The sequence below is a fragment of the Mustela nivalis genome (genome assembly GCF_964662115.1).
Source record: "Mustela nivalis genome assembly, chromosome: 6".
Lineage (NCBI taxonomy): Eukaryota > Metazoa > Chordata > Mammalia > Carnivora > Mustelidae > Mustela > Mustela nivalis.
Window position 1 is genome coordinate 27,090,194 of NC_139025.1, and position 27,275 is coordinate 27,117,468.

The following is a 27,275-nucleotide window of genomic DNA, read 5'->3' on the forward strand; positions in this document are numbered from 1 at the left end:
TTCATTCTATGATCATGATATTCAGCCACATACTAGTATTAAGATTCATCCCAATGTTACTCAGCCAAATGTATGCTTGGTTTATCTCTGGTCAAATATACTTGCAGAAAAAAGTAAAAGCCTGGGGGCACCTGGGCGGCACAGTCAGTTAAGCATCAACTCTTGGTTTCACCTCAGGTTATGATCTCTATCTCAGGGTTGTGGGATTGAGCCCCACAAAGGGCTCTGCACCGAGTTCAGAGTTGGCTTGAGACTCTCTCCCTCTCCCTCTGCCCCGCCTTGCCATGCTCGCTCTCACTTTCTCTCAAATTAATAAATCTTAAAAAGAAAAAAAAAAAAGAGGAAATAAAGTGAAAGCCTGGAAAGTGATATGCTATATTGTGTTACTAATGATCTCCAGATTTTAGGATTCTGAGTAAGTTCTATCTTTACAAGGTTTCTACCTTTTCCAAATTTTCATTTTCTTTCATGAATTATTTTTATAATCTAAAAAAGTATCTCTCTTAAAGTTCCAGATAACTAAGAGATCCAAGTACAATATACTGTTGACAGTTTAAGCCAACAGAAATATGAGGTGAGCAACACGTGTATAATTTTAAATTTTGTAGCAGCTGCATTTAAACAAAGGAAAAGGGAAATTCTCCTGATATATTTTGCTTAACTCAATGTATCCAAAATATTATCATTCAACATGTAGTCAACATAAAAAACTAATAACATTTAACATTTTTAAAATATCAAATCTTTAAAAGCCAGTGTCTACTTTACAATTACAACACACCTAAATTCAGACACGTCACGTTTCAAGTGCCCCTTAGCTAACTGTGGCTAGTGGCTACCGAATTAGACCATACAGGTGTAAACTCTTCACGGTTTCAGAAAAACATAGCCAACAATCCTATCGGGAATGGTAGAGCCTCGTGGGTAGGAGAAGCTGCCTGACCAAAGTCCACATTGATGAAGACGGGCATACTCAGGGTTAGGGAGAACAATAGTTAGGTAATAAGGAGCATCAGGCCCAGAAGGAGCAGACCCCAGAAGGCGCTGTGACTACAAAACAGGAGCTTCCGCAGTTAGGCCAAGTACAACGTGAAGATGGCAAGGAGACCTACCCTTCCTAGGGAGGGGGCAGCAGGAGAATGAAGAACTCCTGAACAAAATCTTATTATTCCACAATAACCTGAATTTGGAAATGATCCAAATGACCACTAACAAAGAAGAGAGGGATAAATTGTGACTTATTCCTACAACTGAAGGCAAAACAGGAATTAAAAGGTATCATGTCTATACTTGGCAATAAAAGTTAATCTCAAAACTACAATGTTGACCAAAATAATAGATACTCAATGATGCCATTTTCTTTTAAGATTTTATTTATTTATTTGAAAGAGAATGAGTGAGAGAGAGCACAAGCCAGCAGGGAGAGGCAGAGCAGACCCCCCACTGAGCAGGGAGCGTGATGCGGGGCTCCATCCCAGGACCCTGAGTCGAAGGCAGATGCTCAACTGACTGAGCCACCCAGGTGTCCCTCTATGATGCCACGTAAATAAAGTTTTTTTTATTTCAAATCAATTAGCCAGGGGTGCCTGCGTGGCTCAGTCATTAAGCACCTGCCTTTGCTCAGGTCATGATCCCAGGACCCTGGGATAGAGCCCATACTGGGCTCCCTGCCCAGCGGGAAGCCCACTCTTCCCTCTCACGCTCTCCCTGCTTGTGTTCCCTCTCTCTTGTCACTCTCTCTGTCAAATATATACATAAAATCTTTTTTAAATTTTTAAACTAAAAAATAAAATCAATTAGCTCAACAGACACATGAAAAACGGCTCATCACAATTAGCCATCAGAGAAATTCAAATCAAAACCATATTGAGATACCACCTTACACCAGCAGAATGGCAAATATTGACAAGACAAGAAACAACAAATGTTGGAGAGGTTGTGGAGAAAGGGGAACTCTCTTACACTGCTGGTGGGGATGCAAGTTGGCACAGTTTTTCCACTTTGGAAAACAGTTCCAAAGGGGGTTGAGGGGGGTTCCTCAAAAAGTTAAAAATAGAGCTACTCTATGACCCAGCAATTGCACCAATAGGTATTTACCCCAAAGATACAGATGCAGTGAAAAGAAGGGCCACATGCACCCCAACATTCATAGCAGCAATGTCCACAAAAGCCAAAGTGTGAAAGGAGCCAAGATGTCTTTCAACAGATGAATGGATAAAGATGTGGTCCATACATACAATGGAATATTACTCAGCCATCAGAAAGGATGAATACCTAACTTTTGCATCAACATAGTCGAGACTGGAGAAAAATATGCTAAGTGAAATAAGGCAAGCTGAGAAAGTTAATTATCATATGGTTTCACTTATTTGTGGAACATAGGAATAGCACGAAGGACATTAGGAGAAGGAAGGGAAAAATGAAGGGGGGTGGGGGTGGAATCAGAGGGAAAGACCATGAGAGGCTATGGACTCCAAGAAACAAACTGAGGGTTTTAGAGGGGAGGAGAGTGGGGGGAAGAGGTACGCCGGTGACAGGTATTAAGGAGGACACGTATTGCGTGGAGCACTTGCGTGTATAGAAAAACAATGAGTCATGGAACACTATGTCAAAAACTAATGACGTACTGTATGGTGACTAATGTAACATAATAAAAAAATAAAAATAAAATAAAATCAATTAGCCAACATATAGTACATCATTACTTTCAGATGTAGAGCTCAGTAGTTCATCAGTTGCATATAACACCCAGTTCTCATCACATCACATGCCCTCTAAATAAAGTTTTAAACAAGGAAAATTAGTCTACAGTTTTAGGGCTAACATTAGTAGTTGCCTTTGGGACCAGAGGAGAGGCCAATGATTAGAAAGCTTTCCAAGGGAAGAGTTGCTCAGATACTGATAATTTTCTATTTCTTGACCTGGGTGGTGGTGATGCAGTTATGTTCACTTTGTGACAATTCATTATTCCATATTCTTATGACTTATATACTTTTATATATGCATGTTGGTATGTGTATATATGCATGTTATCCTTTGTTAAGGAGATGATTGTTAGACAACAGAAGTATAGGAAACTAAAATGAGAGAATTCTAGAATTATTATAAAAAAAACACATTTTAGAAATGAAGAAAGGAAAAAGAAACACAAGACAGAATAGACCTTGTGGAAAACACAATAAGAAAAATAGAGGGTAGCAAGGATAAAATTATAGAGAATCAAACAGAAATAAAGAGATAACAATGGTTTGAAAGAAATAGAGAACAAAGGTAATATGCAAACAAGATCCAAAATGCATTACTGGGTATTCTAAAAGGAAAACCAAAGCAATGGAGCAGGATAATTACTTAAATTAAGATTTAAGTAAATCTTGGGGCACCTGGGTGGCTCAGTGGGTTAAAGCCTCTGCCTTCGGCTCAGGTCACTATCCCGGGGTCCGGGATCGAGCCCTGCATCAGGCTCTCTGCTCAGCAGGGAGCCTGCCTTCCCTTCTCTCTCTGCCTGCCTCTCTGCCTACTTGTGATCTCTGTCAAATAAATAAAAATTCTTTTTAAATATTTAAGTAAATTTTATTGAAATAAGAAAACACTTAAATACAGACAGTGAAAAGGCATATAATATGTACTGGAAATGTTAAAGAGCATATAACTACTAGATTTAAAAGTTAAGGAAAAATATTCTTTGAATATACAGGAATTGTGTCAAGTCATTTATAAGGAAGAAAAAATAAGTTTCATCAATGATAACACACTTGAAAATGGCAGAACCTAAGATCAAAGGGCACCTTATAGAACAAAGTTGCTCAATCTTCCTATATACTGTTTTGTACTTTTACTTAAGAAATAAACAACTATCTTGCTTAAACCACGTTCTGTTTTGGTCTATGAAAACAATTTAAAACAATTTAAATAATACCCTAATACATGGAAGCTAGAGATGTAGATGTCTGACATAGTTCAGTAATCCAAGAAGCCAGGATATAGTTTCAATTATCCCCCCATGGAAATAGAACTAAGTCCTTTTACTGGAATATAAGATAAGCATACCTACAAAAGGATATTTGCTATTGTTGGAGACAGTTTCATTAACTAATATGAGGCTTTTTCTATTATTTCGACTCAACAAAGATAAGGAGCAAAATAGAATGCTCACACAAAAAAATAGGAAATACTGTTTAGAGGCCTCAGACTACAAAGAATGTAGTGGCATAAAGAAAAAAGTATATTTTACTTCCATATAATCATTCCAAGTTGAGAATCAAGGTTGGTGGAAGAAGCACTTCTATCTTCTTCTTGGTCAAATCGTTGCCTCAGATTCCAGCCAGTAGGAAGGAAAAGAGGTAGAAGAAGAGTGTACCCAATATCCTACAGTATAAACCATCAGGTGTTACTTATCAATTGTGCTCTCATTTCATCACCAGAAACTTAATCCTATTGTCCTATCTTAACTGTAAAGAATGCTGAGAGTCTTGCCTTGGGCCCAGGAAGAACAGGATAGGTTTTGGCAAACCACTAGCAGCTGCTTCTGCTTTAGGGTAAATGAGAGGTCCAAGAGAGGGGGGAAACAACAACCAAAAAAGAAAGAAAGAAGGAAAGAAAGAAAGAAAGAAAGAAAGAAAGAAAGAAAGAGAGAGAGAGAGAGAGAGAAAGAAAGAAAGAAAGAAAGAAAGAAAGAAAGAAAGAAAGAAAGAAAGAAGTCTAGCATCAGAATTCTGAACAGCAACGTTTTATGTGAGTAACCAACAGCGTAAATTTTATGGCATTCACGGATTAAGAAAATGTGAGTCAGGGAGTTTATATCTAGCCAAACTGTCCTTCAAGTATAAAGACCACAAACGATGAGCTAAAAAACACGTAAGAGATCAAGAAATATTGTTTCCATTAGCACTTCCTGAAAAATATGACAAATAGTAAGCTTCTGACACCTAAGAATCTAAGGAAAAAACTTCAGCAAAAGACCTGAAGGTGGACACTGCATATGCTTAATGGTAGAACTAGACTAAAAGAAAGAGTAATTTAGTACATAAATATTACATGTTCTTTTTTTTTTTTTAATTTATCTGAGAGAGAGAGGGAATGCATGAGCCAAGGGAGGCACAGAGAAGCAGACTCCCCACTGAGCAGCGAGCCTGGCATGGGACTCCAACCCAGAGTCCTGAGATCACAACCCGAGCTGAAGGCGACGCTTAACCTACTGAGCCACCAGGTGCCCAAATGTTACATGTTCTGATAATGTGTAACTAATACAGCAGATGCAAAATAGGAGGAGGAGGAAAGAAAATGAAATGTAAATGAAGTCTGCCAACTGGCTGAGAATTGAAGGCTACAGCTTGCAGCTGACAAATCAAGACAGTAAAGCTTAAGGTCATGTAAGAGTACAAAGATTAAGAAATTCTGGTAATTAAAATTCCACTGTAGGAGTGAGAAGGCAAAAAAGAGGAAGTTATGAAATAAGTTTCGCACTGCTTATAGTAAACCAACACATAATAACCACATAGAAAAGGAACTAAGAGTATTAGTGTGAACATTTTCTCAACTGCAGCACTATTGATATTTTGGCAGGATAATTCTTTGTTGTGGGGAATTTATCCTATGCTTGGGAGGATACTTCGAAACGTCTCTGACCTCCACCCATCACGCCAGTACAATCACAGATATTTCCAGGCATTACCAAATGTTCCCTGGGAGGCACATTATCCCCAGCTAAGAACCACTGGCATAAAGGTATCAGTATAAATGCAATCCATAGAATCAAAAAAATCAAACCTTGCTAAGTAACAAAAAAGATACTTTCTTCAAAAAGAGCAAAAAGAAGGGGCGCCTGGGTGGCTCAGTGAGTTAAAGCCTCTGCCTTTGGCTCAGGTCATAGTCTCAGAGTCCTGGGATCGAGCCCTACATCGGGCTTTCTGTCTGCTTCCTCCTCTCTCTCTCTCTGCCTGACTCTCTCCCTGCTTATGATCTCTGTCTGTCAAATAAATAAATAAAATCTTAAAAAAAAAAAAGAAAACAAATCACATAGCAAGATTTTATTTTAGTATATACACAGTGTAAATAATTAATAAGACAATATAGAGTATATCATTATATCATTAATTATATATAGTTTCAATTTTATCTTTAAGTACAAACGAGTTTAAACCAAGCATTAATATCAGAAGATTTTTAGGGCAGCGAAAAAAACAAAATTTAAATCTATGCTTTATGCAAGCCACACACATAAAAAGAAATAACGTCAAGAGGTGAAGGATGAAAGTATGGGCAAAGATATTTCAGGCAAATATAAATGAAAAGAAAGCAGAGGTCTCCTTCTTAGTCAGAGGAAAAGCAAAATTCATACCAAGAAACATAATGAGGCAAAAAATGACATTTTCTTTCCTTTTCGGGTTTTGTTTTGTTTTTTTTTTTTTTTTGGTCACCACCTCTCCCAATGTAGGGCTCAAACTCATGATCCCCAAATCAAAAGTCGCATGTTCTTCCTCCTGAGCCAGCAAGGTACCCCAAAGAATGTCATTTTCTAATGTCAACAGTTCAAAGATAAGATGATAAGGTAAGACATTAATACCCGTAACATAACACAGAGCAACTTTCAGAAGCATCAACTGCAAGAAACTGAAACCCACAAGTGAGAGGAAACTAACACTCTGGGTAACCCTGGATAGTTGAAGTGAACAAAATAATCCGGATACAGAATACCTAAACAATGCAATCACTAAGGTAGATAATATACACTCAACCTTTATATCCTGATTAAAAAAAAAATAAATCTTAATATAATAAGACAAAAAGAAGCTTCTGGGAAAGTTTTTGAAAAAAAAGTTTTTAAATGCATTCAGCATTAAATGACAGTGCAATGAAATGAGAAAATAAAACAGAGCTAAAGCAGTCCTCAAAGGAATATTTGCTTTGTCAGTTGGCCATATCAATAAAGATACAATGAATTAAACAACTAACTTTTTCCTGAGACACAGCAAAACCCATAGCTTCATTCAAGTATTTCTTCCTAGACAAATATATTCAAAAATCAACACAACTTTGTTTTCCCCCTCAAGACTTGAGCTGCTTATGAAAGTTTTAACAATAAAGGCAAAAAACTATATTCTAATTTCAATGAATGCAATGTCAAATACATCTTCCTTTTCTTGTCCAAAATAAATAAATAAATAAATAAATAATCCTAAATCTGACCTAATAATGCTTCAGTCAATTTCCAATTAGAAACAGAACAGATGGGCAGGTTAAACTAAACTGTAAGGATGAAACTATTAAGTCCCAGACTGTGAGATACTTTATAGGACAAACAATCCAGTTTGACAAATGAAAGGGAATAAAAAGATGGGGCAGTGGGGCACCTGGGTGGCTCAGTTGGTTAAGTCTCTGCCTTCAGCTCAGGTCATGATCCCAGGATCCTGGGATTGAGCCCGATGCTGGGCTCTCTGCTCAGCAGGGAGCCTGCTTCTCCCTCTCCCTGTCACTCCCCCTGCTTGTACTTTCTTTGTCAAATAAATAAATAAAATCTTAAAAAAAAAAAAAAGAAGAAGATGGGGCAGGAACCGAAAAAATCAGAAGAGACTTAAACATCAACCAGTCACAATGTATGAAACTAAACTGGATCCAGATTCAATTAAAGCTATAAAATAACAGGAACAAATACTTGATAATATCAAGAGACTGTTACATTTTTGGATGTAATATTGTTATCGTTTATGGTAAAAAAAAAAAAAGAAATCTTTAAAGATGCATGGTAGAATTTTTGTGAAAGAAATAACGTAATGTGTGGGATTTGCTTCAGAATAATGTGGGAGGAAGAAGAGAAACTATAAGCAGAAAGAGCTAGGCACCCCCAGAAACAGAAAGACAAGCTTTCTTGACATGAGAAATGTCATCTTGGGCCCCCAGCCATCTTGCCATCTATGCCTAACTGGCACCTCTTACCCAAAGCACATTTCTTGCAGAACTTCCTGAGATATGTTGAAATTGCAGAACAACAGATCCTGGTAGATAACAATTTCAAGGAAACCATAAAATGTAAACACGAACAGCGACTATCAGGCCAGGAGAAAAACTAATCATATCAGGAACAATAAATCAGTGGTAAATCTTCCAGTGCTGGTTTAAAAATAAAGACGGACCTGATACACATTCTTGAGCTATCTTTGCAGGATCTGGACCGTTTTGAGTGCTCAGATACCAGGAACTGGTGATGCTGACCCTCATGACTTGGGCTCTGTCACTTTAAGATGACTTCTGCCCCCATTACATCCTGAATGCCCCACTGAGTAAGCCCATCACCTAAAACTTCCTCAGTTTTGTGGTTCAAGGAGACCCTGCTTTGGAAATATTCCTGGTGCTCTCCTTTACTTGTTGCAAGTAAAACCCTTCTTTTTTTATCCTTTGGATTGGTGTGTCTTTTTGGCTCCACACACATCAAAAGATGCAAACCTAGTTTCAGGTAACAGAATGGACAGGATATGGGGAGAGAACTAGCCATGGGGTCACAGTTATGGAGGCTGAGTTACAGGAACCAGGAGATTCATTATCTTATTCTGCCTATGTCATATACATACATTCAAAGTACTTCATTTAAAAAAAATAGGGACATGTAGATCAAGCAGTCTTCAGAGTGAATGAAGACTAAATTCCATACATATGTGTATTCTATTTTTCAAATGTTTATATACATCACAACAGACAAAATTCAAATTCACTTAAAAAAATACTGGTAGATGAAGGGTAGAAGAAGAGGGAATTGGAGGAGGATGGTCAAAAGGAACAAATAAATAAGTACTAGGGATGTGCTATATGGCATGAGTCCTATAATGAATAATGCTGTGGGACAAATAGTAAAGTTGTTAAAAAGTAGATACTGGGAGCTCTCATCATAAAGAGAAATCATCTTTCCTCTTCTTTTGACTGTATCTGTATGAGATAATGGATGTTAACTAAACCTATCATGGTAATTATCTCATATATATGTAAATCAAATCATTATGCCCTATACCTTAAAGTTATACAGTGATGTATGTCAATTATTTGTCAATAAAACTGGAAAAAATAAGACAGAAAAAAATTACTAGCACTCAGGAAGGCCAAGGCCCAAAGGACTGACTGGCAAACTAGACTAAAGAGCAGGGTCAAAGCCAGCCTGCTAAGGAAACATGACAAGAGCCATGGCCGGTGATTAGCCGTGCCATTTACATGAAGTCTTCATTCATGGAAGAACGCCCAACACAGGAAGTCTGTCTGTTGTAATTTCTAAAATTTAAATACTACTCTGTCCCTTAATTGAAACAAAGCCATGTTTCATTACTCCAAACGTTAACACATTTCTTCAAAGTACCAATACATTCCATTGTCATAGAAAGATCTCAAACTACAGGTGACCCTCGAATAATGTGCATGACAATAATGTGCATGATTTTCATGTGCATCTGAAAATCCAAATATAATCTTGGACTCCCCAAAAACATAATTGCCAATAGCCTGTTGACCAGAAGACCAATAACATATATAGTTGATTAACACATATTTTGTATGCTCTATGTGTTACATACTGTATCCTTACAGTAAAGGAAGCTAGAGAAAAGAAAATGTTATTAAGAAAATCACAAGGAGGAGTCAAGATGGCGGAGAAGTAGCAGGCTGAGACTATTTCAGCTAGCAGGAGATCAGCTAGATAGCTTATCTAAAGATTGCAAACACCTGCAAATCCATCGGCAGATCGAAGAGAAGAAGAACAGCAATTCTGGAAACAGAAAAACAACCACTTTCTGAAAGGTAGGACTGGCCGAGAAGTGAATCCAAAGCAACAGGAAGATAGACCCCGGGGGGAGGGGCCGGCTCCCGGCAAGCGGCAGAGCAACGCAGCACAAAATCAGGACTCTTAAAAGTCTGTTCCACTGAGGGACATCGCTCCAGAGGCTAAACCAGGGTGAAGCCCATGCGGGGTCAGTATGGCCTCAGGTCCCGCAGGGTCACAGAAGGATCGGGGGTGTCTGAGTGTCGCAGAGCTTGCAGGTATTGGAACGGGAAAACCGGCTACAGAGACAGAGCCGACAGTAAGCTCACAGCTCGGTGTTACCTTGAACCGGTCGCAGGATCAGTGAGCTCGGAGCGCAGCCGGAGGTCAGGCAGACGGGAGTAACTGGGCGCTGTTCTCTGAGGGCGCACTGAGGAGTGGGGCCCCAGGCTCTCAGCTCCTCCGGGCTGGAGACCAGGAGGCCGCCATTTGTATTCCCGTCCTCCAGATCTCTACGGAAAGCACTCAGGGAACAAAAGCTCCTGAAAGCAAACCTGAGCGGATTACTCAGCCCGGCCCCTGGTAAGGGCGGTGCAATTCCGCCTGGGGCAAAGACACTTGAGAATCACTACACCACGCCCCTCCCCCAGAAGATCAACAAGAAATCCAGCCAAGAGGAAGTTCGCCTACCAAGGAGTGCGGTTTCAATACCATGGAGAGCAGCAGAATTCCAGAGGAGGAGAAAGCAAAGCACGGAACTCATGGCTTTCTCCCTGTGATTTTTTTTAGTCTTGCAGTTAATTTAGTTTTTTCTTTTTCATTTTTTTTTTCTTTTTTTTTTTCTCGCCTTCTGGTAAAAATTTTTTTTTAACTTTTACCGTTCTCTTTTTTAACATTTTTAAACTAGTTTATCTAATATATATATATATTTTCTTTTTTATTTTTTTCTTTATTCGTTTTCTTTTTTTTTTCTTTTTTTTTTCTTTCTTCCTTTTTGAACCTCTTTTTATCCCCTTTCTCCCCCCTCATGATTTGGGATCTCTTCTGATTTGGTTAAAGCATATTTTCCTGGGGTTGTTGCCACCCTTTTAGTATTTTACTTGCTCCTTCATATACTCTTATCTGGACAAAATGACAAGACGGAAAAATTCACCACCAAAAAAAGAACAAGAGGCAGTACCGAAGGCTAGGGACCTAATCAATACAGACATTGGTAATATGTCAGATCTAGAGTTCAGAATGACAATTCTCAAGGTTCTAGCCGGGTTCGAAAAAGGCATGGAAGATATTAGAGAAACCCTATCGAGAGATATAAAAGCCCTTTCTGGAGAAATAAAAGAACTAAAATCTAACCAAGTTGAAATCAATAAAGCTATTAATGAGGTGCAATCAAAAATGGAGGCTCTCACTGCTAGGATAAATGAGGCAGAAGAAAGAATTAGTGATATAGAAGACCAAATGACAGAGAATAAAAAAGCTGAGCAAAAGAGGTACAAACAGCTACTGGACCATGAGGGGAGAATTCGAGAGATAAGTGACACCATAAGACGAAACAACATTAGAATAATTGGGATTCCAGAAGAAGAAGAAAGAGAGAGGGGAGCAGAAGGTATACTGGAGAGAATTATTGGGGAGAATGTCCCCAATATGGCAAAGGGAACGAGCATCAAAATTCAGGAGGTTCAGAGAATGCCCCTCAAAATCAATAAGAATAGGCCCACACCCCGTCACCTAATAGTAAAATTTACAAGTCTCAGTGACAAAGAGAAAATCCTGAAAGCAGCCCGTGAAAAGAAGTCTGTAATATACAATGGTAAAAATATTATATTGGCAGCTGACTTATCCACAGAGACCTGGCAGGCCAGAAAGAGCTGGCATGATATTTTCAGAGCACTAAACGAGAAAAACATGCAGCCAAGAATACTATATCCAGCTAGGCTATCATTGAAAATAGAAGGAGAGATTAAAAGCTTCCAGGACAAACAAAAACTGAAAGAATTTGCAAACACCAAACCAGCTCTACAGGAAATATTGAAAGGGGTCCTCTAAGCAAAGAGAGAGCCTACAAGTGGTAGATCAGAAAGGAACAGAGATCATATACAGTAACAGTCACCTTACAGGCAATACAATGGCACTAAATTCATATCTCTCAATAGTTACCCTGAATGTTAATGGGCTAAATGCCCCTGTCAAAAGACACAGGGTATCAGAATGGATAAAAAAACAAAACCCATCTATATGTTGCCTCCAAGAAACACATTTTAAGCCCGAAGACACCTCCAGATTTAAAGTGAGGGGGTGGAAAAGAATTTACCATGCTAATGGACATCAGAAGAAAGCAGGAGTAGCAATCCTTATATCAGATCAATTATATTTTAAGCCAAAGACTATAATAAGAGATGAGGAAGGACACTATATCATACTCAAAGGGTCTGTCCAACAGGAAGATCTAACAATTTTAAATATCTATGCCCCCAACGTGGGAGCAGCTAACTATATAAACCAATTAATAACAAAATCAAAGAAACACATCAAAAATAATACAATAATAGTAGTGGACTTTAACACTCCCCTGACTGAAATGGACAGATCATCCCAGCAAAAGATCAGCCAGAAAATAAAGGCCTTAAACGACACACTGGACCAGATGGACATCACAGATATATTCAGAACATTTCATCCCAAAGCAACAGAATACACATTCTTCTCTAGTGCACATGGAACATTCTCCAGAATAGATCACATCCTCGGTCCTAAATCAGGACTCAACCGGTATCAAAAGATTGGGATCATTCCCTGCATATTTTCAGACCACAATGCTCTAAAGCTAGAACTCAACCACAAAAGGAAGTTTGGAAAGAACCCAAATACATGGAGACTAAACAGCATCCTTCTAAAGAATGAATGGGTCAACCGGGAAATTAAAGAAGAATTGAAAAAAATCATGGAAACAAATGATAATGAAAATACAACGGTCCAAAATCTGTGGGACACAGAAAGGCAGATCTGAGAGGAAAATATATAGCGGTACAAGCCTTTCTCAAGAAACAAGGAGGTCTCAGGTACACAACCTAACCCTACACCTAAAAGAGCTGGAGAAAGAACAAGAAAGAAACCCTAAGCCCAGCAGGAGAAGAGAAATCATAAAGATCAGAGCAGAAACCAATGAAATAGAAGCCAAAAAAAACAATAGAGCAAATCAACAAAACTAGGAGCTGGTTCTTTGAAAGAATTTATAAGATTGATAAACCCCTGGCCAGACTTATCAAAAAGAAAAAAGAAAGGACCCAAATAAATAAAATCATGAATGAAAGAGGAGAGATCACAACTAACACCAAAGAAATACAAACTATTATAAGAACATACTATGAGCAACTCTACGCCAACAAATTTGAAAATCTGGAAGAAACGGATGCATTCCTAGAAACATATAAACTACCACAACTGAACCAGGAAGAAATAGAAAGCCTGAACAAACCCATAACCAGTAAGGAGATTGAAACAGTCATTAAAAATCTCCAAACAAACAAAAGCCCAGGGCCAGACGGCTTCCCCGGGGAATTCTACCAAACATTTAAAGAAGAACTAATTCCTATTCTCCTGAAACTGTTCCAAAAAATAGAAATGGAAGGAAAACTTCCAAACTCATTTTATGAGGCCAGCATCACCTTGATCCCCAAACCAGACAAGGATCCCATCAAAAAAGAGAGCTGTAGACCAATATCCTTGATGAACACAGATGCGAAAATTCTCACCAAAATACTAGCCAATAGAATTCAACAGTACATTAAAAGGATTATTCACCACGACCAAGTGGGATTTATTCCAGGGCTGCAAGGTTGGTTCAACATCTGCAAATCAGTCAATGTGATACAACACATCAATAAAAGAAAGAACAAGAACCATATGATACTCTCAATAGATGCTGAAAAAGCATTTGACAAAGTACAGCACCCCTTCCTAATCAAAACTCTTCAAAGTGTAGGGATAGAGGGCACATACCTCAATACCATCAAAGCCATCTATGAAAAACCCACCGCAAATATCATTCTCAATGGAGAAAAACTGAAAGCTTTTCCGCTAAGGTCAGGAACACGGCAGGGATGTCCATTATCACCACTGCTATTCAACATAGTACTAGAGGTCCTAGCCTCAGCAATCAGACAACAAAAGGAAATTAAAGGCATCCAAAACGGCAAAGAGGAAGTCAAATTATCACTCTTCGCAGATGATATGATACTGTATGTGGAAAACCCAAAAGACTCCACTCCAAAACTGCTAGAACTTGTACAGGAATTCAGTAAAGTGTCAGGATATAAAATCAATGCACAGAAATCAGTTGCATTTCTCTACACCAACAACAAGACAGAAGAAAGAGAAATTAAGGGGTCAATCCCATTTACAATTGCACCCAAAACCATAAGATACCTAGGAATAAACCTAACCAAAGAGGCACAGAATCTATACTCAGAAAACTATAAAGTACTCATGAAAGAAATTGAGGAAGACACAAAGAAATGGAAAAATGTTCCATGCTCCTGGATTGGAAGAATCAATATTGTGAAAATGTCTATGCTACCTAAAGCAATCTACACATTTAATGCAATTCCTATCAAAGTACCATCCATCTTTTTCAAAGAAATGGAACAAATAATTATAAAATTTACATGGAACCAGAAAAGACCTCGAATAGCCAAAGGGATATTGAAAAAGAAAGCCAAAGTTGGTGGCATCACAATTCCGGACTTCAAGCTCCATTACAAAGCTGTCATCATCAAGACAGCATGGTACTGGCACAAAAACAGACACATAGATCAATGGAACAGAATAGAGAGCCCAGAAATAGACCCTCAACTCTACAGTCAACTAATCTTCGATAAAGCAGGAAAGAATGTCCAATGGAAAAAAGACAGCCTCTTCAATAAATGGTGCTGGGAAAATTGGACAGCCACATGCAGAAAAATGAAATTGGACCATTTCCTTACACCACACACAAAAAGAGACTCAAAATGGATGAAGGACCTCAATGTGCGAAAGGAATCCATCAAAATCCTTGAGGAGAACACAGGCAGCAACCTCTTCAACCTCAGCCGCAGCAACATCTTCCTAGGAACATCGCCAAAGGCAAGGGAAGCAAGGGCAAAAATGAACTATTGGGATTTCATCAAGATCAAAAGCTTTTGCACAGCAAAGGAAACAGTTAACAAAACAAAAGACAACTGACAGAATGGGAGAAGATATTTGCAAACGACATATCAGATAAAGGACTAGTGTCCAAAATCTATAAAGAACTTAGCAAACTCAACACCCAAGAACAAATAATCCAATCAAGAAATGGGCAGAGGACATGAACAGACATTTCTGCAAAGAAGACATCCAGATGGCCAACAGACACATGAAAAAGTGCTCCATATCACTCGGCATCAGGGAAATACAAATCAAAACCACAATGAGATATCACCTCACACCAGTCAGAATGGATAAGATCAACAAGTCAGGAAATGACAGATGCTGGCGAGGATGCGGAGAAAGGGGAACCCTCCTACACTGTTGGTGGGAATGGAAGCTGGTGCAGCCATTCTGGAAAACAGCATGGAGGTTCCTCAAAATGTTGAAAATAGAACTGCCCTATGACCCAGCAATTGCACTACTGGGTATTTACCCTAAAGATACAAACGTAGTGATCCAAAGGGGCACGTGCACCCGAATGTTTATAGCAGCAATGTCCACAATAGCCAAACTATGGAAAGAACCTAGATGTCCATCAACAGATGAATGGATCAAGAAGATGTGGTATATATACACAATGGAATACTATGCAGCCATCAAAAGAAATGAAATCTTGCCATTTGCGACAACATGGATGGAACTAGAGCGTATCATGCTTAGCGAAATAAGTCAAGCAGAGAAAGACAACTATCATATGATCTCCCTGATATGAGGAAGTGGTGATGCAACATGGGGGCTTAATTGGGTAGAAGAAGAATCAATGAAACAAAATGGAATTGGGAGGGAGACAAACCATAAGTGACTCTTAATCTCACAAAACAAACTGAGGGTTGCTGGGGGGAGGGGGGTTGGGAGAAGGGGGTGGGATTATGGACATTGGGGAGGGTATGTGCTTTGGTGAGTGCTGTGAAGTGTGTAAACTTGGTGATTCACAGACCTGTACCCCTGGGGATAAAAATATATGTTTATAAAAAAATAAAAAATTAAAAAAAGAAAATCACAAGGAAGAGAAAATACATTTATAGTAATGTAAAAATTCCACACATCAGTGGACTGGCTCAGTTCATACCTGAGCTGTTCAAGGGCCAACCGTGCATACATTTCAAACGGAAAGGAATGAAACACCAGTCACAGGTGTTTTAGTTAAGTAAATACAAGAAAGCTCCCTCCAAACATGTAGTCAAGGGGGAAGGAAAAGCAAAAACAAAGGTACAGTCAAGTATGGAAAGCAAGCAATCAGGAACTGATAAGCTTTCAAAGCAAAACCTTCCTTACCCTATAACATCAATCACCTCCAGGAGCTCAGGGTCGAGCAACATAGAAGCAGAAATGGGCTCCCAGAGATTGTCACTCGCTATGATTTTCACTCGATGGAGACCTTGATAGTTGAGCATTCTTCTTAACACCTTTCGGAGAGAGAAAGAGAACACAGGAAAGTTTACAAATGAGTTTTCAGCTGTTGAATTACAACCACAATAGCTGAAGTACCTTGGAAAATCAGCATCCTGGATAATAGTATCAATATTATTTCTCAATAGAAACATGGCTCCTATGGAAAATATAAAGCATTATCATTAAGATAACCTACTTCATGGGACTGTAAAAAAAAAAAAAAATAATAAGAGGTAAAAATGCTTTAGAGGAATTCTCCCTCTGACTTTAATGGAATCAACAACAAACTCATAATAGCAAAAAAAAAAAAAAAAAATTAAGTAAACCACCACCATATATGCAGATCATTAGTTTAAAAAAAAAAAAGGAAACCAGATTCTACTGTTTCCAATGCTTCCTTCAAATGAAATGAACTAGAGAAGCACTTGTATAATCACGAGGAAAAACACAGGCTGTGAAATGTCAAACCTGGGTAGATAAAAAAGTTCCCCACCTTCACTATTGGGACCCTGTCATGACGCCGCCCTCAACTGCAGAGTCAAACAGCACACACGCAGGAATATGGCTTCCACTCTGGGCTCTTGATTCTCTCATTAGCCCTGCGCTCACAGAAGCCATGACTTTGCAGGAACAACCCTGTGCTTCCACCTTATCCCCGCTCCACTGCCCCACCTCCCACAGCCCCACAATGCCCCCTCCACCACATCTCACTTCCCTGATCATGCCTGCAGCCTGGAGGTGACCCTGACTTACACGGACCTGGCTGCAAGCCACCCCATCGAACTCCACAGCCCCAGATTAAAGCGTGCCAGTCCCCTGGTGATCACCGAAGCCTACGGGAGCCTCAGAGTTCCCGCGTGTCTACTCTTTCACCCTGGCGCTTCCCCCAAATCCCTTTACTCTCAATCATCATTTCTTGGGGGCATCCTGCCCCCACCCTAGCAACCAGGGGAGTTCCTATGCATCCCACCTTGAAGATTCCAACCACACATCACCTTCTCTAACAGCATTCCCTAATCTGCCTAGGCAGAAGCTTCAATGACCACCCTGTACCTTCTGACAACCCTGCTCAGGCATTATTCTGCTAGAGAAATTATGGCTGAATTTTCATTGCCCATCCAGGACTATAGCCCTCAAATGTGAACTCCTTTTGGGCAGCAACAGTATTTTGTGTCCTTGTCTTGTAAGCATGTGCGGAATGCCTGACGCCCCCCAGTGCTGAGTCAATGCTTGCTGATGGAATAAATGAATAAATAAATCGAAAGGAATTTAGTGGGTATTACCTACTTAAACACACAACACACTTAAAGAAAAAAAAAATTTTTTAAACCCAAACAAAATGTAACCACAAAACCATGTTTTTTGGAGCAAACACAAGACAAAAAGAACTGGAAAGCAAACCAGAGACTACTTCCACCTGAAAAAGTTAAACTGGCATTAGTTTCCCAGTGACAGAGGAATTATTATTCTCAGTTTTTCCTTTCCTGAAAAACAGCAAATAATTACCTAATAAAGAAGCTAGTAAGAACGAAATGGAGATAAATAACTAGGAAAAGCGACCCTAAAAAACACACTTGGCAAATGTTACCGATTTGCTACCTATTTGCTAATCATAGAGAGAAACATATGGAACATTCCAATGTAACAAGCATGCCAAAGAAAATAACCATGAGACTATATATGAGAAATTTTGATGTACGATGTGGAACTGTATAAAATTTCTGGCCAGAAGAGACTTCCTTTCCGAGAAATGAACTCTTGACCTAGGCCAGAAGTGGCAAGAGTGTTACAGGCAATTCCTCATAACATTTCAACAGAACAACTAGCATTCGGAACATATGAGGACAATAAAGTTAATTAATACATTCCAGTGACAGTTTTGTTTGTGATAGCACCAATAAAATAACTGATGAGAGAGTTACCAGAAATGGCTCAACCAGTCAGCCCCGAATTAGCAGTGTTTTCTCTTCTTTATCTACATCATGGAATTACCTCTTCCTTCTTAGTCATAAAAACCCCTTACCCGCCCCACCAGGGCAGGACACTCTTCTGGTTACTCCAGAATCTGTGCTCCCAAGTTGCAATTCCCACCCCAAATAAAGGTCTTTGTTCTTTTTCAGGTTTGCCTCCTTTTCTCAGTTGATAATGAAAAAAAAAAGCTACATTTCTTTAAGTCCTCAAAGTCTACCATGATGCATTGTTTTTATAATGATTATCATAATTCCACAAATAATAAACTTTAAAATAGGAAAACTCAACACAAGTCTTGAGACAGGAAATTTGGGGTTCACAAGGAGTTATCTATGCTTTAATCAGGAATTTAAATATGATTAAGCTTTTGCATGAATTTTATATAACAATTAGCAAAACAAATATCTAGGCTGTAAAAAACAGTGTTTCTACTAATTTCCATGGAACCATAGAGAATTATTTACCAATAACTTTAAGATAAAAAGATTTTATAGTTGTACAGACCTTGATATAATTGATGTCAAATGACCTCTCATTCCAGATCTGCAAAACAGAGAGTCAAACGGTCCGAATTGAAAGTTAAAGGTCAGAAAGTTAAAATTAAAATATTACCTTTTAAAACCTTGAATATTTGGTGTGTATTTTTAAATAGTCACTTATTTCAGTGATTTCTTTTTTTTTTTTTTTTTTTTTTTTTTACTCTTTATTTCTTTGAGAGAGAGAGAGAGGGCAAGCAGAGGAAGAGGGGAGAGAGAGAAATCCTCAGGCAGACTTCCTGCTAAGCATGGAGCCTGACATGGAGCTCAATCCCAGGGCCCTGAGATCATGTGAGCTGAAACCAAGAGCTGGAGGCTTAAGTGACTGAGTCGTCCACGTGGCCCATTCTAAGGATTTCTAAAATGGGAATACCCATTCAATCATTCAACAAACATTGCCAGTGTAATGTGTGCAGGGACTCTTATTAGGCACTGGAGACCTAGCAGACACAAGGAATGTTGTAATAATTCTTACAAATCTTACCAGCACACCTAAACCCAAGTATTAATAAGTACACAGTAGAAGTGATTTTTTTTTTTTTTAGCCCATATGATGTGCTACATCACAAAGGCAAATTCTTAACAAGAATAGATAAAAGGAAGATGCACAGCTTTCGTTGGTTTAGAATCAGGAAGAATGAAGCTTTAGAGCTGAGAAAGAATTTCCATGACATTTGTTTTGGGGCTAAGAAAACTGTTAATAACAGAGATGGCCTTGCGTCTAGGCACTATATATAACTCATTTTACTCTTGCGATACAGTAAAGTACTTCTTATGAAGGAAGCTCCTCACCACAGCCTGTGAGTCTAAAAGACATGTGAATTACCCATTCTTTACCAGAAACATTTTCTAAGTGTGACTTCACCATAAAATAAAATGTTATTTAGATCTAAACCTACATTGAGTTTCACTACAGATTAAAAATACCCTAACATTTGAAAGTTCTCAAACTAATTTTCAATTATAATTTGGAGAAAGACAACCAAAAAACAAGTATATTCTTGCTTCTGGCTCCCTACAGCCCTTAGCCCACCCTCATGTTCTCTCTCCTCCTGTAATATTACAGTTTATCTGTCCCAGTTTCTACCTCTCTCACTAACCTCCTTAAGGGCTTACTCATCTTAGTATCCCTAGAACGTAACAGTCACAGTGCCTGAAACATAGCAGGAGCTCAATAATTGCTTGCCAAATTGCATGAATGCTTTTAAAATCAGTTTTAACAGATGATGTATTAATACCAAACAAGTATGGAGACCACTGTGTGTACATGTGAGGCTCTGTGAGGTACGATGCCTTCAGCCTGCCAAGAGACCAGTTGGAAAGACGTTATTTCTACATTTTTTCAATCATTAAAAGGTGTTAAATAACAGTTTAAGATTAGGGTAGGCAGATTTTAGCCAGCCTGCCAAATCCAGCCCACCCACCATTTGTATTTTTTACAACCTGAGAGCTAAAAGTGGTTTTTACAGTTTTAAATGGCTACATTTTAAATGGCTGTATAATTACCTACATAATAGCCTTAATACTGCCTTTGGCCCACAAAACATAAAATATTTACTCTTTGATACACTAAGAAAAAGTTTGCCACCCCCTGGTTTAGGACAATAAAAGATTCAGCAAAATGAGATTAATCATTAAACTGTATGGTAAATATAGTATTTTTATATGACTAAAAAAACTAGGGAAAGCGTTTTAAGAAGGAGAACGTGAGCTGGGGTGATACCAAAATCAAAATTAAAAATAAAAAAGAAAGGTAGTTCAGAGAAGGTATTATATACTTAGTAGTTTTCAAAAGGGGTCAAAATTTAGATGGGCAAAGAGGAGAAATAAAAGGTCACACGTAGTTAATTCATTATCAGATGCCAATAAAACAAATTAGTCTCGTGACACAAAATGGTCAGTCAACAAAATGCCACAGAATCAAATTACTTTAAAAAATTACAAATAGGGCGCCTGGGTGGCTTAGTGGGTTAAGGCCTCTGCCTTCGGCTCGGGTCATGATCCCAGGGTCCTGGGATTTAGCCCTGCATCAGGATCTCTGCTCAGCAGGGAGCCTGCTTCCTCCCCTCTCTCTCTCTCTGCCTGCCTGCCTCTCTGCCTACTTGTGATCTCTATCTGTCAAATAAACAAATAAAATCTTTAAAGAAAAAAAAAATTACAAATAAATGTTCAAAAGTTAATCGACTTTTAAAAACATTACTAACCCCAATGTAATCAATATCTAAGTCATGATAATGCTTGGCACCCACAATCCAGGTCATGACATAGTAGGCAGTCAGCTGAAGATTTACATAAGGCCAGTTGTAATGTTTTCCCAGCCATCCGGGGAACGACCACGGCAACCCTGCAGACAGGAAAAGGTAAAGGTAGAGTGGGCATACCCGTGCTGGCCCCACTAGAAACAAAGCAAAAGAAACCTAGATGAACACAGGATAAGCAAAAAGCCAATACTGAGCTTTTTTTTCTTTTTTAATACAGATCTTCTTAAAGATTATATACTGTGCAAAAATTCTCAAAATCCCTTCCAGTTTATCAACTCAGCAACTCCTTACTGATCCCTAGAATTGCTTCCATAACTCCAAATGCTCTTTCAAGAAAAAGAAATAAAAACACTTTCTCAAAGACACTTATCAATAGAAAGAAATGTAACATACAATTTAATTTAACATGCCCACCACCTGCTATAGGGATATTTAATATTCCATTTCTTTCCTCTGAAGTCAAATCGGAGGTTAGGCTTATGCCTAACCATTCCTACAGGTTAAGTATAATACAAATTCCTCATTCATTAGTACAACTTCTAAAAATTTAAGCATCCTTAAATTAATTAATTAGTCAGATAATCAAATTCAGCAAAACTAGTTTGTCATCATATCTGTATAAATGCCAATGACTCAATAGGAAAGTATGCCTTTGTGGTATGATTTAGATGAAATAACCCACATTCTTCCAATGCCTTAATTATTATTTTTAAGAAAATGAGAATAGTCAAGAAGCACTAATTACAATTCTAAATCCTAATTCTGTTACAACATATCAAAATAAGCTCAACAGTTAAGTTCCTCAACTATTTATATCACCAATTCAGTACACCACTGAAAAAAATCAAAATGAACAAAAGAACAAAATGCTTATTTTTCTAAACTCAGGAGGAACGCCTCTGTGTATGTAGATTCCATAAGAAATGTGACACTAAAATACTGGAACATTTTAGAACAATGAAATGCCAAATACATTCAAAAGGCCCAGCATGTGTAAGTCTTTGTTAGAACATGGTTCAGCATGCCAGATTTTCTACATTTAAATGAGAACTGACTTTGAAAGCAGCCCAATGGTGCTGAAGTCAATAATGCTTCTTTTTTTTTTTTAACTGCTCCAAACATTTCTGGAATCTCTTACAAAAGACCATTTTGAAAGAATACACCAACTCCTCATTTTTTTAATTTTGAAAAACTTATGCTTGTCCTTTAATTCGATTGTTGAAATGATTTTTAAAATAACCTGAAATTAAACCCTAAAAAATGTATCTCACTGGTCTGACACAGACTGGATATGGAAGCCTGTTTCAAAAAATCAAATTCATTTCAAATGATGACTGTATGCCATCACTGGGTATGTTTACAACATCTTACAGGTCTGTGCATTAATATATGAGAACTGTAAAATAAATACAAAAGTCCTATTTGAGAAATCCAATGATCCTGCTACTAGAACTTAAGCTCCACAGGGCGGGAATTAGGGGCTGGATTGCTTGGTACCCGCAATGCCTTGAACAGTGACCATCACGTTGCTGAGGTTCAGAACAAACTTTTATGTGTACCTCTTCTAGAAATGGGGTCTACTACTGTATGTAATGCATAATTTTACAAATAGTTGGTATATACTACTGTACCTAATACATAATTTTCTAGATAGTATTGCCCTTTTACAAATTTTTGTAAGAAATTTTGTTGAGGATAAGAGTTGAGCATTGCAAAAACAACCAGAATGGAATTAGCTTCTATATCTGATTTTGCCATTTACTAATTACCTGACCTTAAGTCAGGGGCATAACCTAAGCCTCCACTGCTTTTGTAGATGGGAAGAGTAATGCCTCACTGCTGAGGTATTACACATACAGAGCAGACATAGCATCTAAGGGCAAAGAAAGGATCAAGTCTGACTCATGTTTTGCTGCTAGTACGATAATGGTAGTATTGACAACATTATTAGTACTTCAGTATTAACAATGACTCCACACACAGAATTCAGAATCTGAAAGTCAAAGAGGCTGCAAAAGCATGGCAAACTTCACTTCTTACCCATGAGTATAATATCAGGGTTCCGCTTCTTAGCTTCCTTCATTAACCACCACTCATATCCTCGGAAATAATTCTCATCTAACGCGTAGTGCATGTGGGAGGGTTCAGTACCATCTGCAGGGGAGAAGCAAAAGAGAAAGGAAACCAGAAGCACTGTTTTCAGAGGGTCCCTCTCCCCTATACGTACACACATTTCAGAGAAGACATATTCTGGTTCCAATCCTGACATGGGGCAAGTAAGAATGATCTTAGACAACTTGAGGATGAATGATCAAAGCATATTATTTCATATTTTTTCATTACTCTTAGTATCATAAAAGTCTTGAAAAACAAAGCCACAACTTTCTATTATATAAGCAGCTTTGAGAGAAGTGTTGTCAATTCACGTAATTGAGAAGTCCTAGGACTACATTCTCCCAGGCTTTGGTCTGGTCTTTCTGGGGTTTTCAAATCCCCATGTTTGACACTGAGTTAGATCAGCTCAACTTCTGGTTTCTCAGTCCTTGATGTAAATCTCCAGGCTCCTAAGCCCCATTCTCATACCCCAGGACTTGAGCCTATAGCATGCCGTGTGACACCAAGACAACAGAGCTTTGACAGAAAAAAGAGTATACATCTGTATTTCCCCTCTATAAGAAAATTCTACCTAACTTCTGTGGTTTGACAAGGTAAGTAGCTGATATCAGTCCTCATAACGTTACATTTCACAAACATCTGCCCATGCTAGGAAGGGTCTCATAAGGAGAATGGCCTGGCCCTTTTCTTCTCAAAGATAAACATCAGATTCACAAGAGCTACCCACTTCTATATCTCTACCTCTAATTTCACTTCAGCAAATGTAGAAGGCCAGCCATTACCAATTCTGCATAAAAGGAGTGGACAAGGAAATACACCTCCTCTTATGGTAGCTTGAGGAAGTTTGTGTTACAGAGGTTTCTTTTGTTTTTTCTTTGTTTTTCTTTCAATATTAATTAAACACTAATACCACCACACAGACATATCTCTTTAACAAAAATTATTCCCAAGTCACCAGTAGGAACACGTGTATACAGACGATACTGTAAAGTTTACTCTAATGGAATCTGGCCTATAAATAATAAGCTACATTATCACAAAGAGAATTTTCTTCTTCCTGTACATTAATTGACTACATGGACTACACAAAGCCAATCAAAAGGGTAACAATGAAGATTAAAAATTTAATGGTTAAAAAATAATTTTGTTTTTGGGCGCCTAGGTGGCTCAATGGGTTAAGCCTCTGCCTTCGGATCAGGTCATGATCCCAGGGGATCCTGAGATTGAGCCCTGCATCAGGCTCTCTGCCCAGCAGGGAGCCTGCTTCCCCCTTTCTCTCTGCCTGCCTCTTGCCTACTTGTGATCTCTGTCTCTCTCTGTCAAATAAATAAATTTTAAAAATCTTTTAAAAAATATAATTTTGTTTTTAAAAGAGAAAAAAGCTGTATCTCTGAAATACTAATGACTTTTATGTTTGCCACATTATTTTATTTAAAGCTAATAACATAATAACATTCTACATGTTTTCCACATTAAGAGTTTTCTTTTTGGGGGCGCCTGGATGGCTCGGTGGGTTAAAGCCTCTGCCTTCGGCTCAGGTCATGGTCTCAGGATCCTGGGATCGAGGCCCGCATCAGGCTCTCTGCTTAGCAGGGAGCCTGCTTCCCTCTCTCTCTCTGCCTGCCTCTCTACCTACTTGCGATCTCTCTCTGTCTGTTAAATAAATAAATAAAATCTTTAAAAAAAAAAAAAAAAAAAAAGAGTTTTCTTTTTGGGGGCACCTGGGTGGCTCAGTGGGTTAAGCCGCTACCTTCAGCTCAGGTCATGATCTCAGGGTCCTGGGATCAAGTCCCACATCAGGCTCTCTGCTCAGCAGGGAGCCTGCTTCCTCCTCTCTTTCTGCCTGCCTCTCCATCTACTTGTGATTTCTCTCTGTCAAATAAATAAATAAAATCTTTAAAAACAAAAAAGAGTTTTCTTTTTTGAACTTCTCAATAAAAACTTAAAATTGTCTCTATGCTCTGTCTAGTGATATAGTTTTTTGAAAAAATTGTGGGTTTGTTTACTACCGATTAATCCAACTAAATAAGCAATCTAAAGTCCAAATGCTATTTTTTATGAGAAAAAAATGAGTATTATCATGTATTTTAACAGGATAAAAAAGGACCAATAAGAAACAATCTATAAGCAATAATCAACATCAATAACGTTGGTATCATTTATATTCGAATTCACAGTTCCTAAGTTTAAGTATAGATTAAAATGTTGAAGGAAATCAATCCCATCTCCCAAATCTCCTACCTGTTGTCTGCCCATCACCACCTATTTCGACTTTTAGAATATGCAAAGAGGCACCGAAGTTTGGCTGGGGAAAGAAGTAGGAGTATTAATACCATGATTCACTGCGAGAAGGACAAAGTACCTTAAGACAATTACTGATGCGAAAACCCATTTCAAATAAATAGCAACTTATTCCAAAAAGTAATTTTCTGGTTTTTTTTTTTAAAGTTAGAATTGTGAAGGCGATCAATTCTATCATTAAAATTCACCATCGTTTCAAAAAATACCACAGATGCCATTAAATAATTATTTTCTCATTACCTTAAAGAGATAATCCAGTATTTGAGAACGATAGGGCTCTGGATAATTTACTAGAAGTCGGGAGGTTGCCTAAAAAAAAAATTTCAAAAGTATAAATTAAACAAATCCAATCAGGAACATATTTCATAGTGCTGACGCATGCCACCCGGCAGCCCATGTGTAGCCAGTTCTTGGGGAAAGTTGAGTGGTGGAAAGTCATTTCCCAGGGCCTCCTCCATCAGTCTCCCTGTATTCTATTCTCCACACTACTTGCCACATTAATCTTCCCAAAACACAAACCCAACCATGAAAATATTCTGTTTGAACCTTCCAAGACCTCCCCTCTGCCCAGAGCTTTCAGGATAAAGTTCAAATTGGTCAGTTTTATACCCAAATCTCTTAACTATTTAACTGTGACACTTCAGCTGGTATCACTCTTGTGCTTTCTATCTAGTCTTATCAAACTACTTTTTCTCTTTCTTCTGTCTGGAATGAATTTCACACCCGCATTTGGCCACCTCCAATGCATCCTCTTCAGGGAAGGTCCCCTTCTGCTCCCCCCTACTAGTTTGATGTAGGTAGTAGTAATCTGATGTAGTTCTGTGGGCTCCTCTGGCCTCAGGTCCACATTTCTACTCTAACTGGTCTAACCCTGCACCCTCATCGCCGTACTTCTGTCTCACCTCTGAGCTCCTTGAGGACAGGGACTGTGTCTTACTCAAGTTCATATCCCCACTTATTCTCTTATTCAGTAAACATTTAATATCTTTTATGGTATTGTTGGTTGTGCTGGCACAGGCAACATCATACAGGAGGCTCTGAGTCAGGAGCCTGCACCCTGGTTACAAGCTATGAGACCAAGGGCACTCTGTTGTAAAGTAGGCTATCTTACTCCTTAGAACTCCTTCAGCTGTACTAAGGTGAAAACAAGATGTATGTAAAGGACATAGCCAAGCAGCTGGCACACAGTTAGCACTCAATAAATGGCAAGCATTGTACAAAGCGTTCTTAAAAACACACCCTTCTCAAAGAGCTTACAGACTGGTGGAGGCTCCCGTATTGAAATAGGCACTCTTTAAGTGAATGAACACTGTATATGCCTGAAAACCCAGCCCTGATCAAAGGGAAAACAATGCTTCCAACCCTGAATTATGTCATTAGAACAGTGTGTTTGGCTGTTTGGGCATTATTTTGCCTCTATGCAATCCTATCCGTAACACAGAAAATGCCAACTTTAAGCAAACACACATCATTACGCTATCTCAAAGCCGAGGTCATTCTCAATGCAAAAGCATTAGTCAATGGCAAAAGCCAGTTCAGTGCACAATAGCCAAATGTTGAAATGCACAATCAAAGAATAACAAATTACCAGTCACACTCCCTGAGAAAGGCCTGGAGCTGTTTCCAATCAGCTGGGGAAGAAGCCTTCTCACAAGAGAGAAGCATTTATTGCTCTCAATAAATGGCAGACATTTTATACCCAAATAAGTTTTTCATGTAACTTCCTCCTTCCCA

At 38.5% G+C, this 27,275-nt stretch overlaps 1 protein-coding gene across 3 annotated transcripts in view; it reads right to left on the reverse strand.

Moving 5' to 3' along the window:
- The window catches only part of GALC (galactosylceramidase), a 67,479-nt gene that overhangs the window by 34,239 nt on the left and 5,965 nt on the right, over nt 1–27,275 (reverse strand). For 2 of the 3 annotated variants that reach the window (XM_082735623.1, XM_082735624.1), the window contains exons 2-7: nt 25,782–25,850; nt 25,482–25,545; nt 23,166–23,279; nt 21,069–21,208; nt 18,833–18,871; nt 16,241–16,371 (exon numbers count right to left, since the gene is read on the reverse strand). In XM_082735623.1, coding sequence (XP_082591749.1) covers nt 16,241–16,371; nt 18,833–18,871; nt 21,069–21,208; nt 23,166–23,279; nt 25,482–25,545; nt 25,782–25,850 — 557 coding nt within the window. Of the gene's footprint in view, nt 1–16,240; nt 16,372–18,832; nt 18,872–21,068; nt 21,209–23,165; nt 24,738–24,961; nt 25,546–25,781; nt 25,851–27,275 lie in introns of all 3 variants that reach the window. The other variant, XM_082735625.1, reaches the window with a different exon arrangement.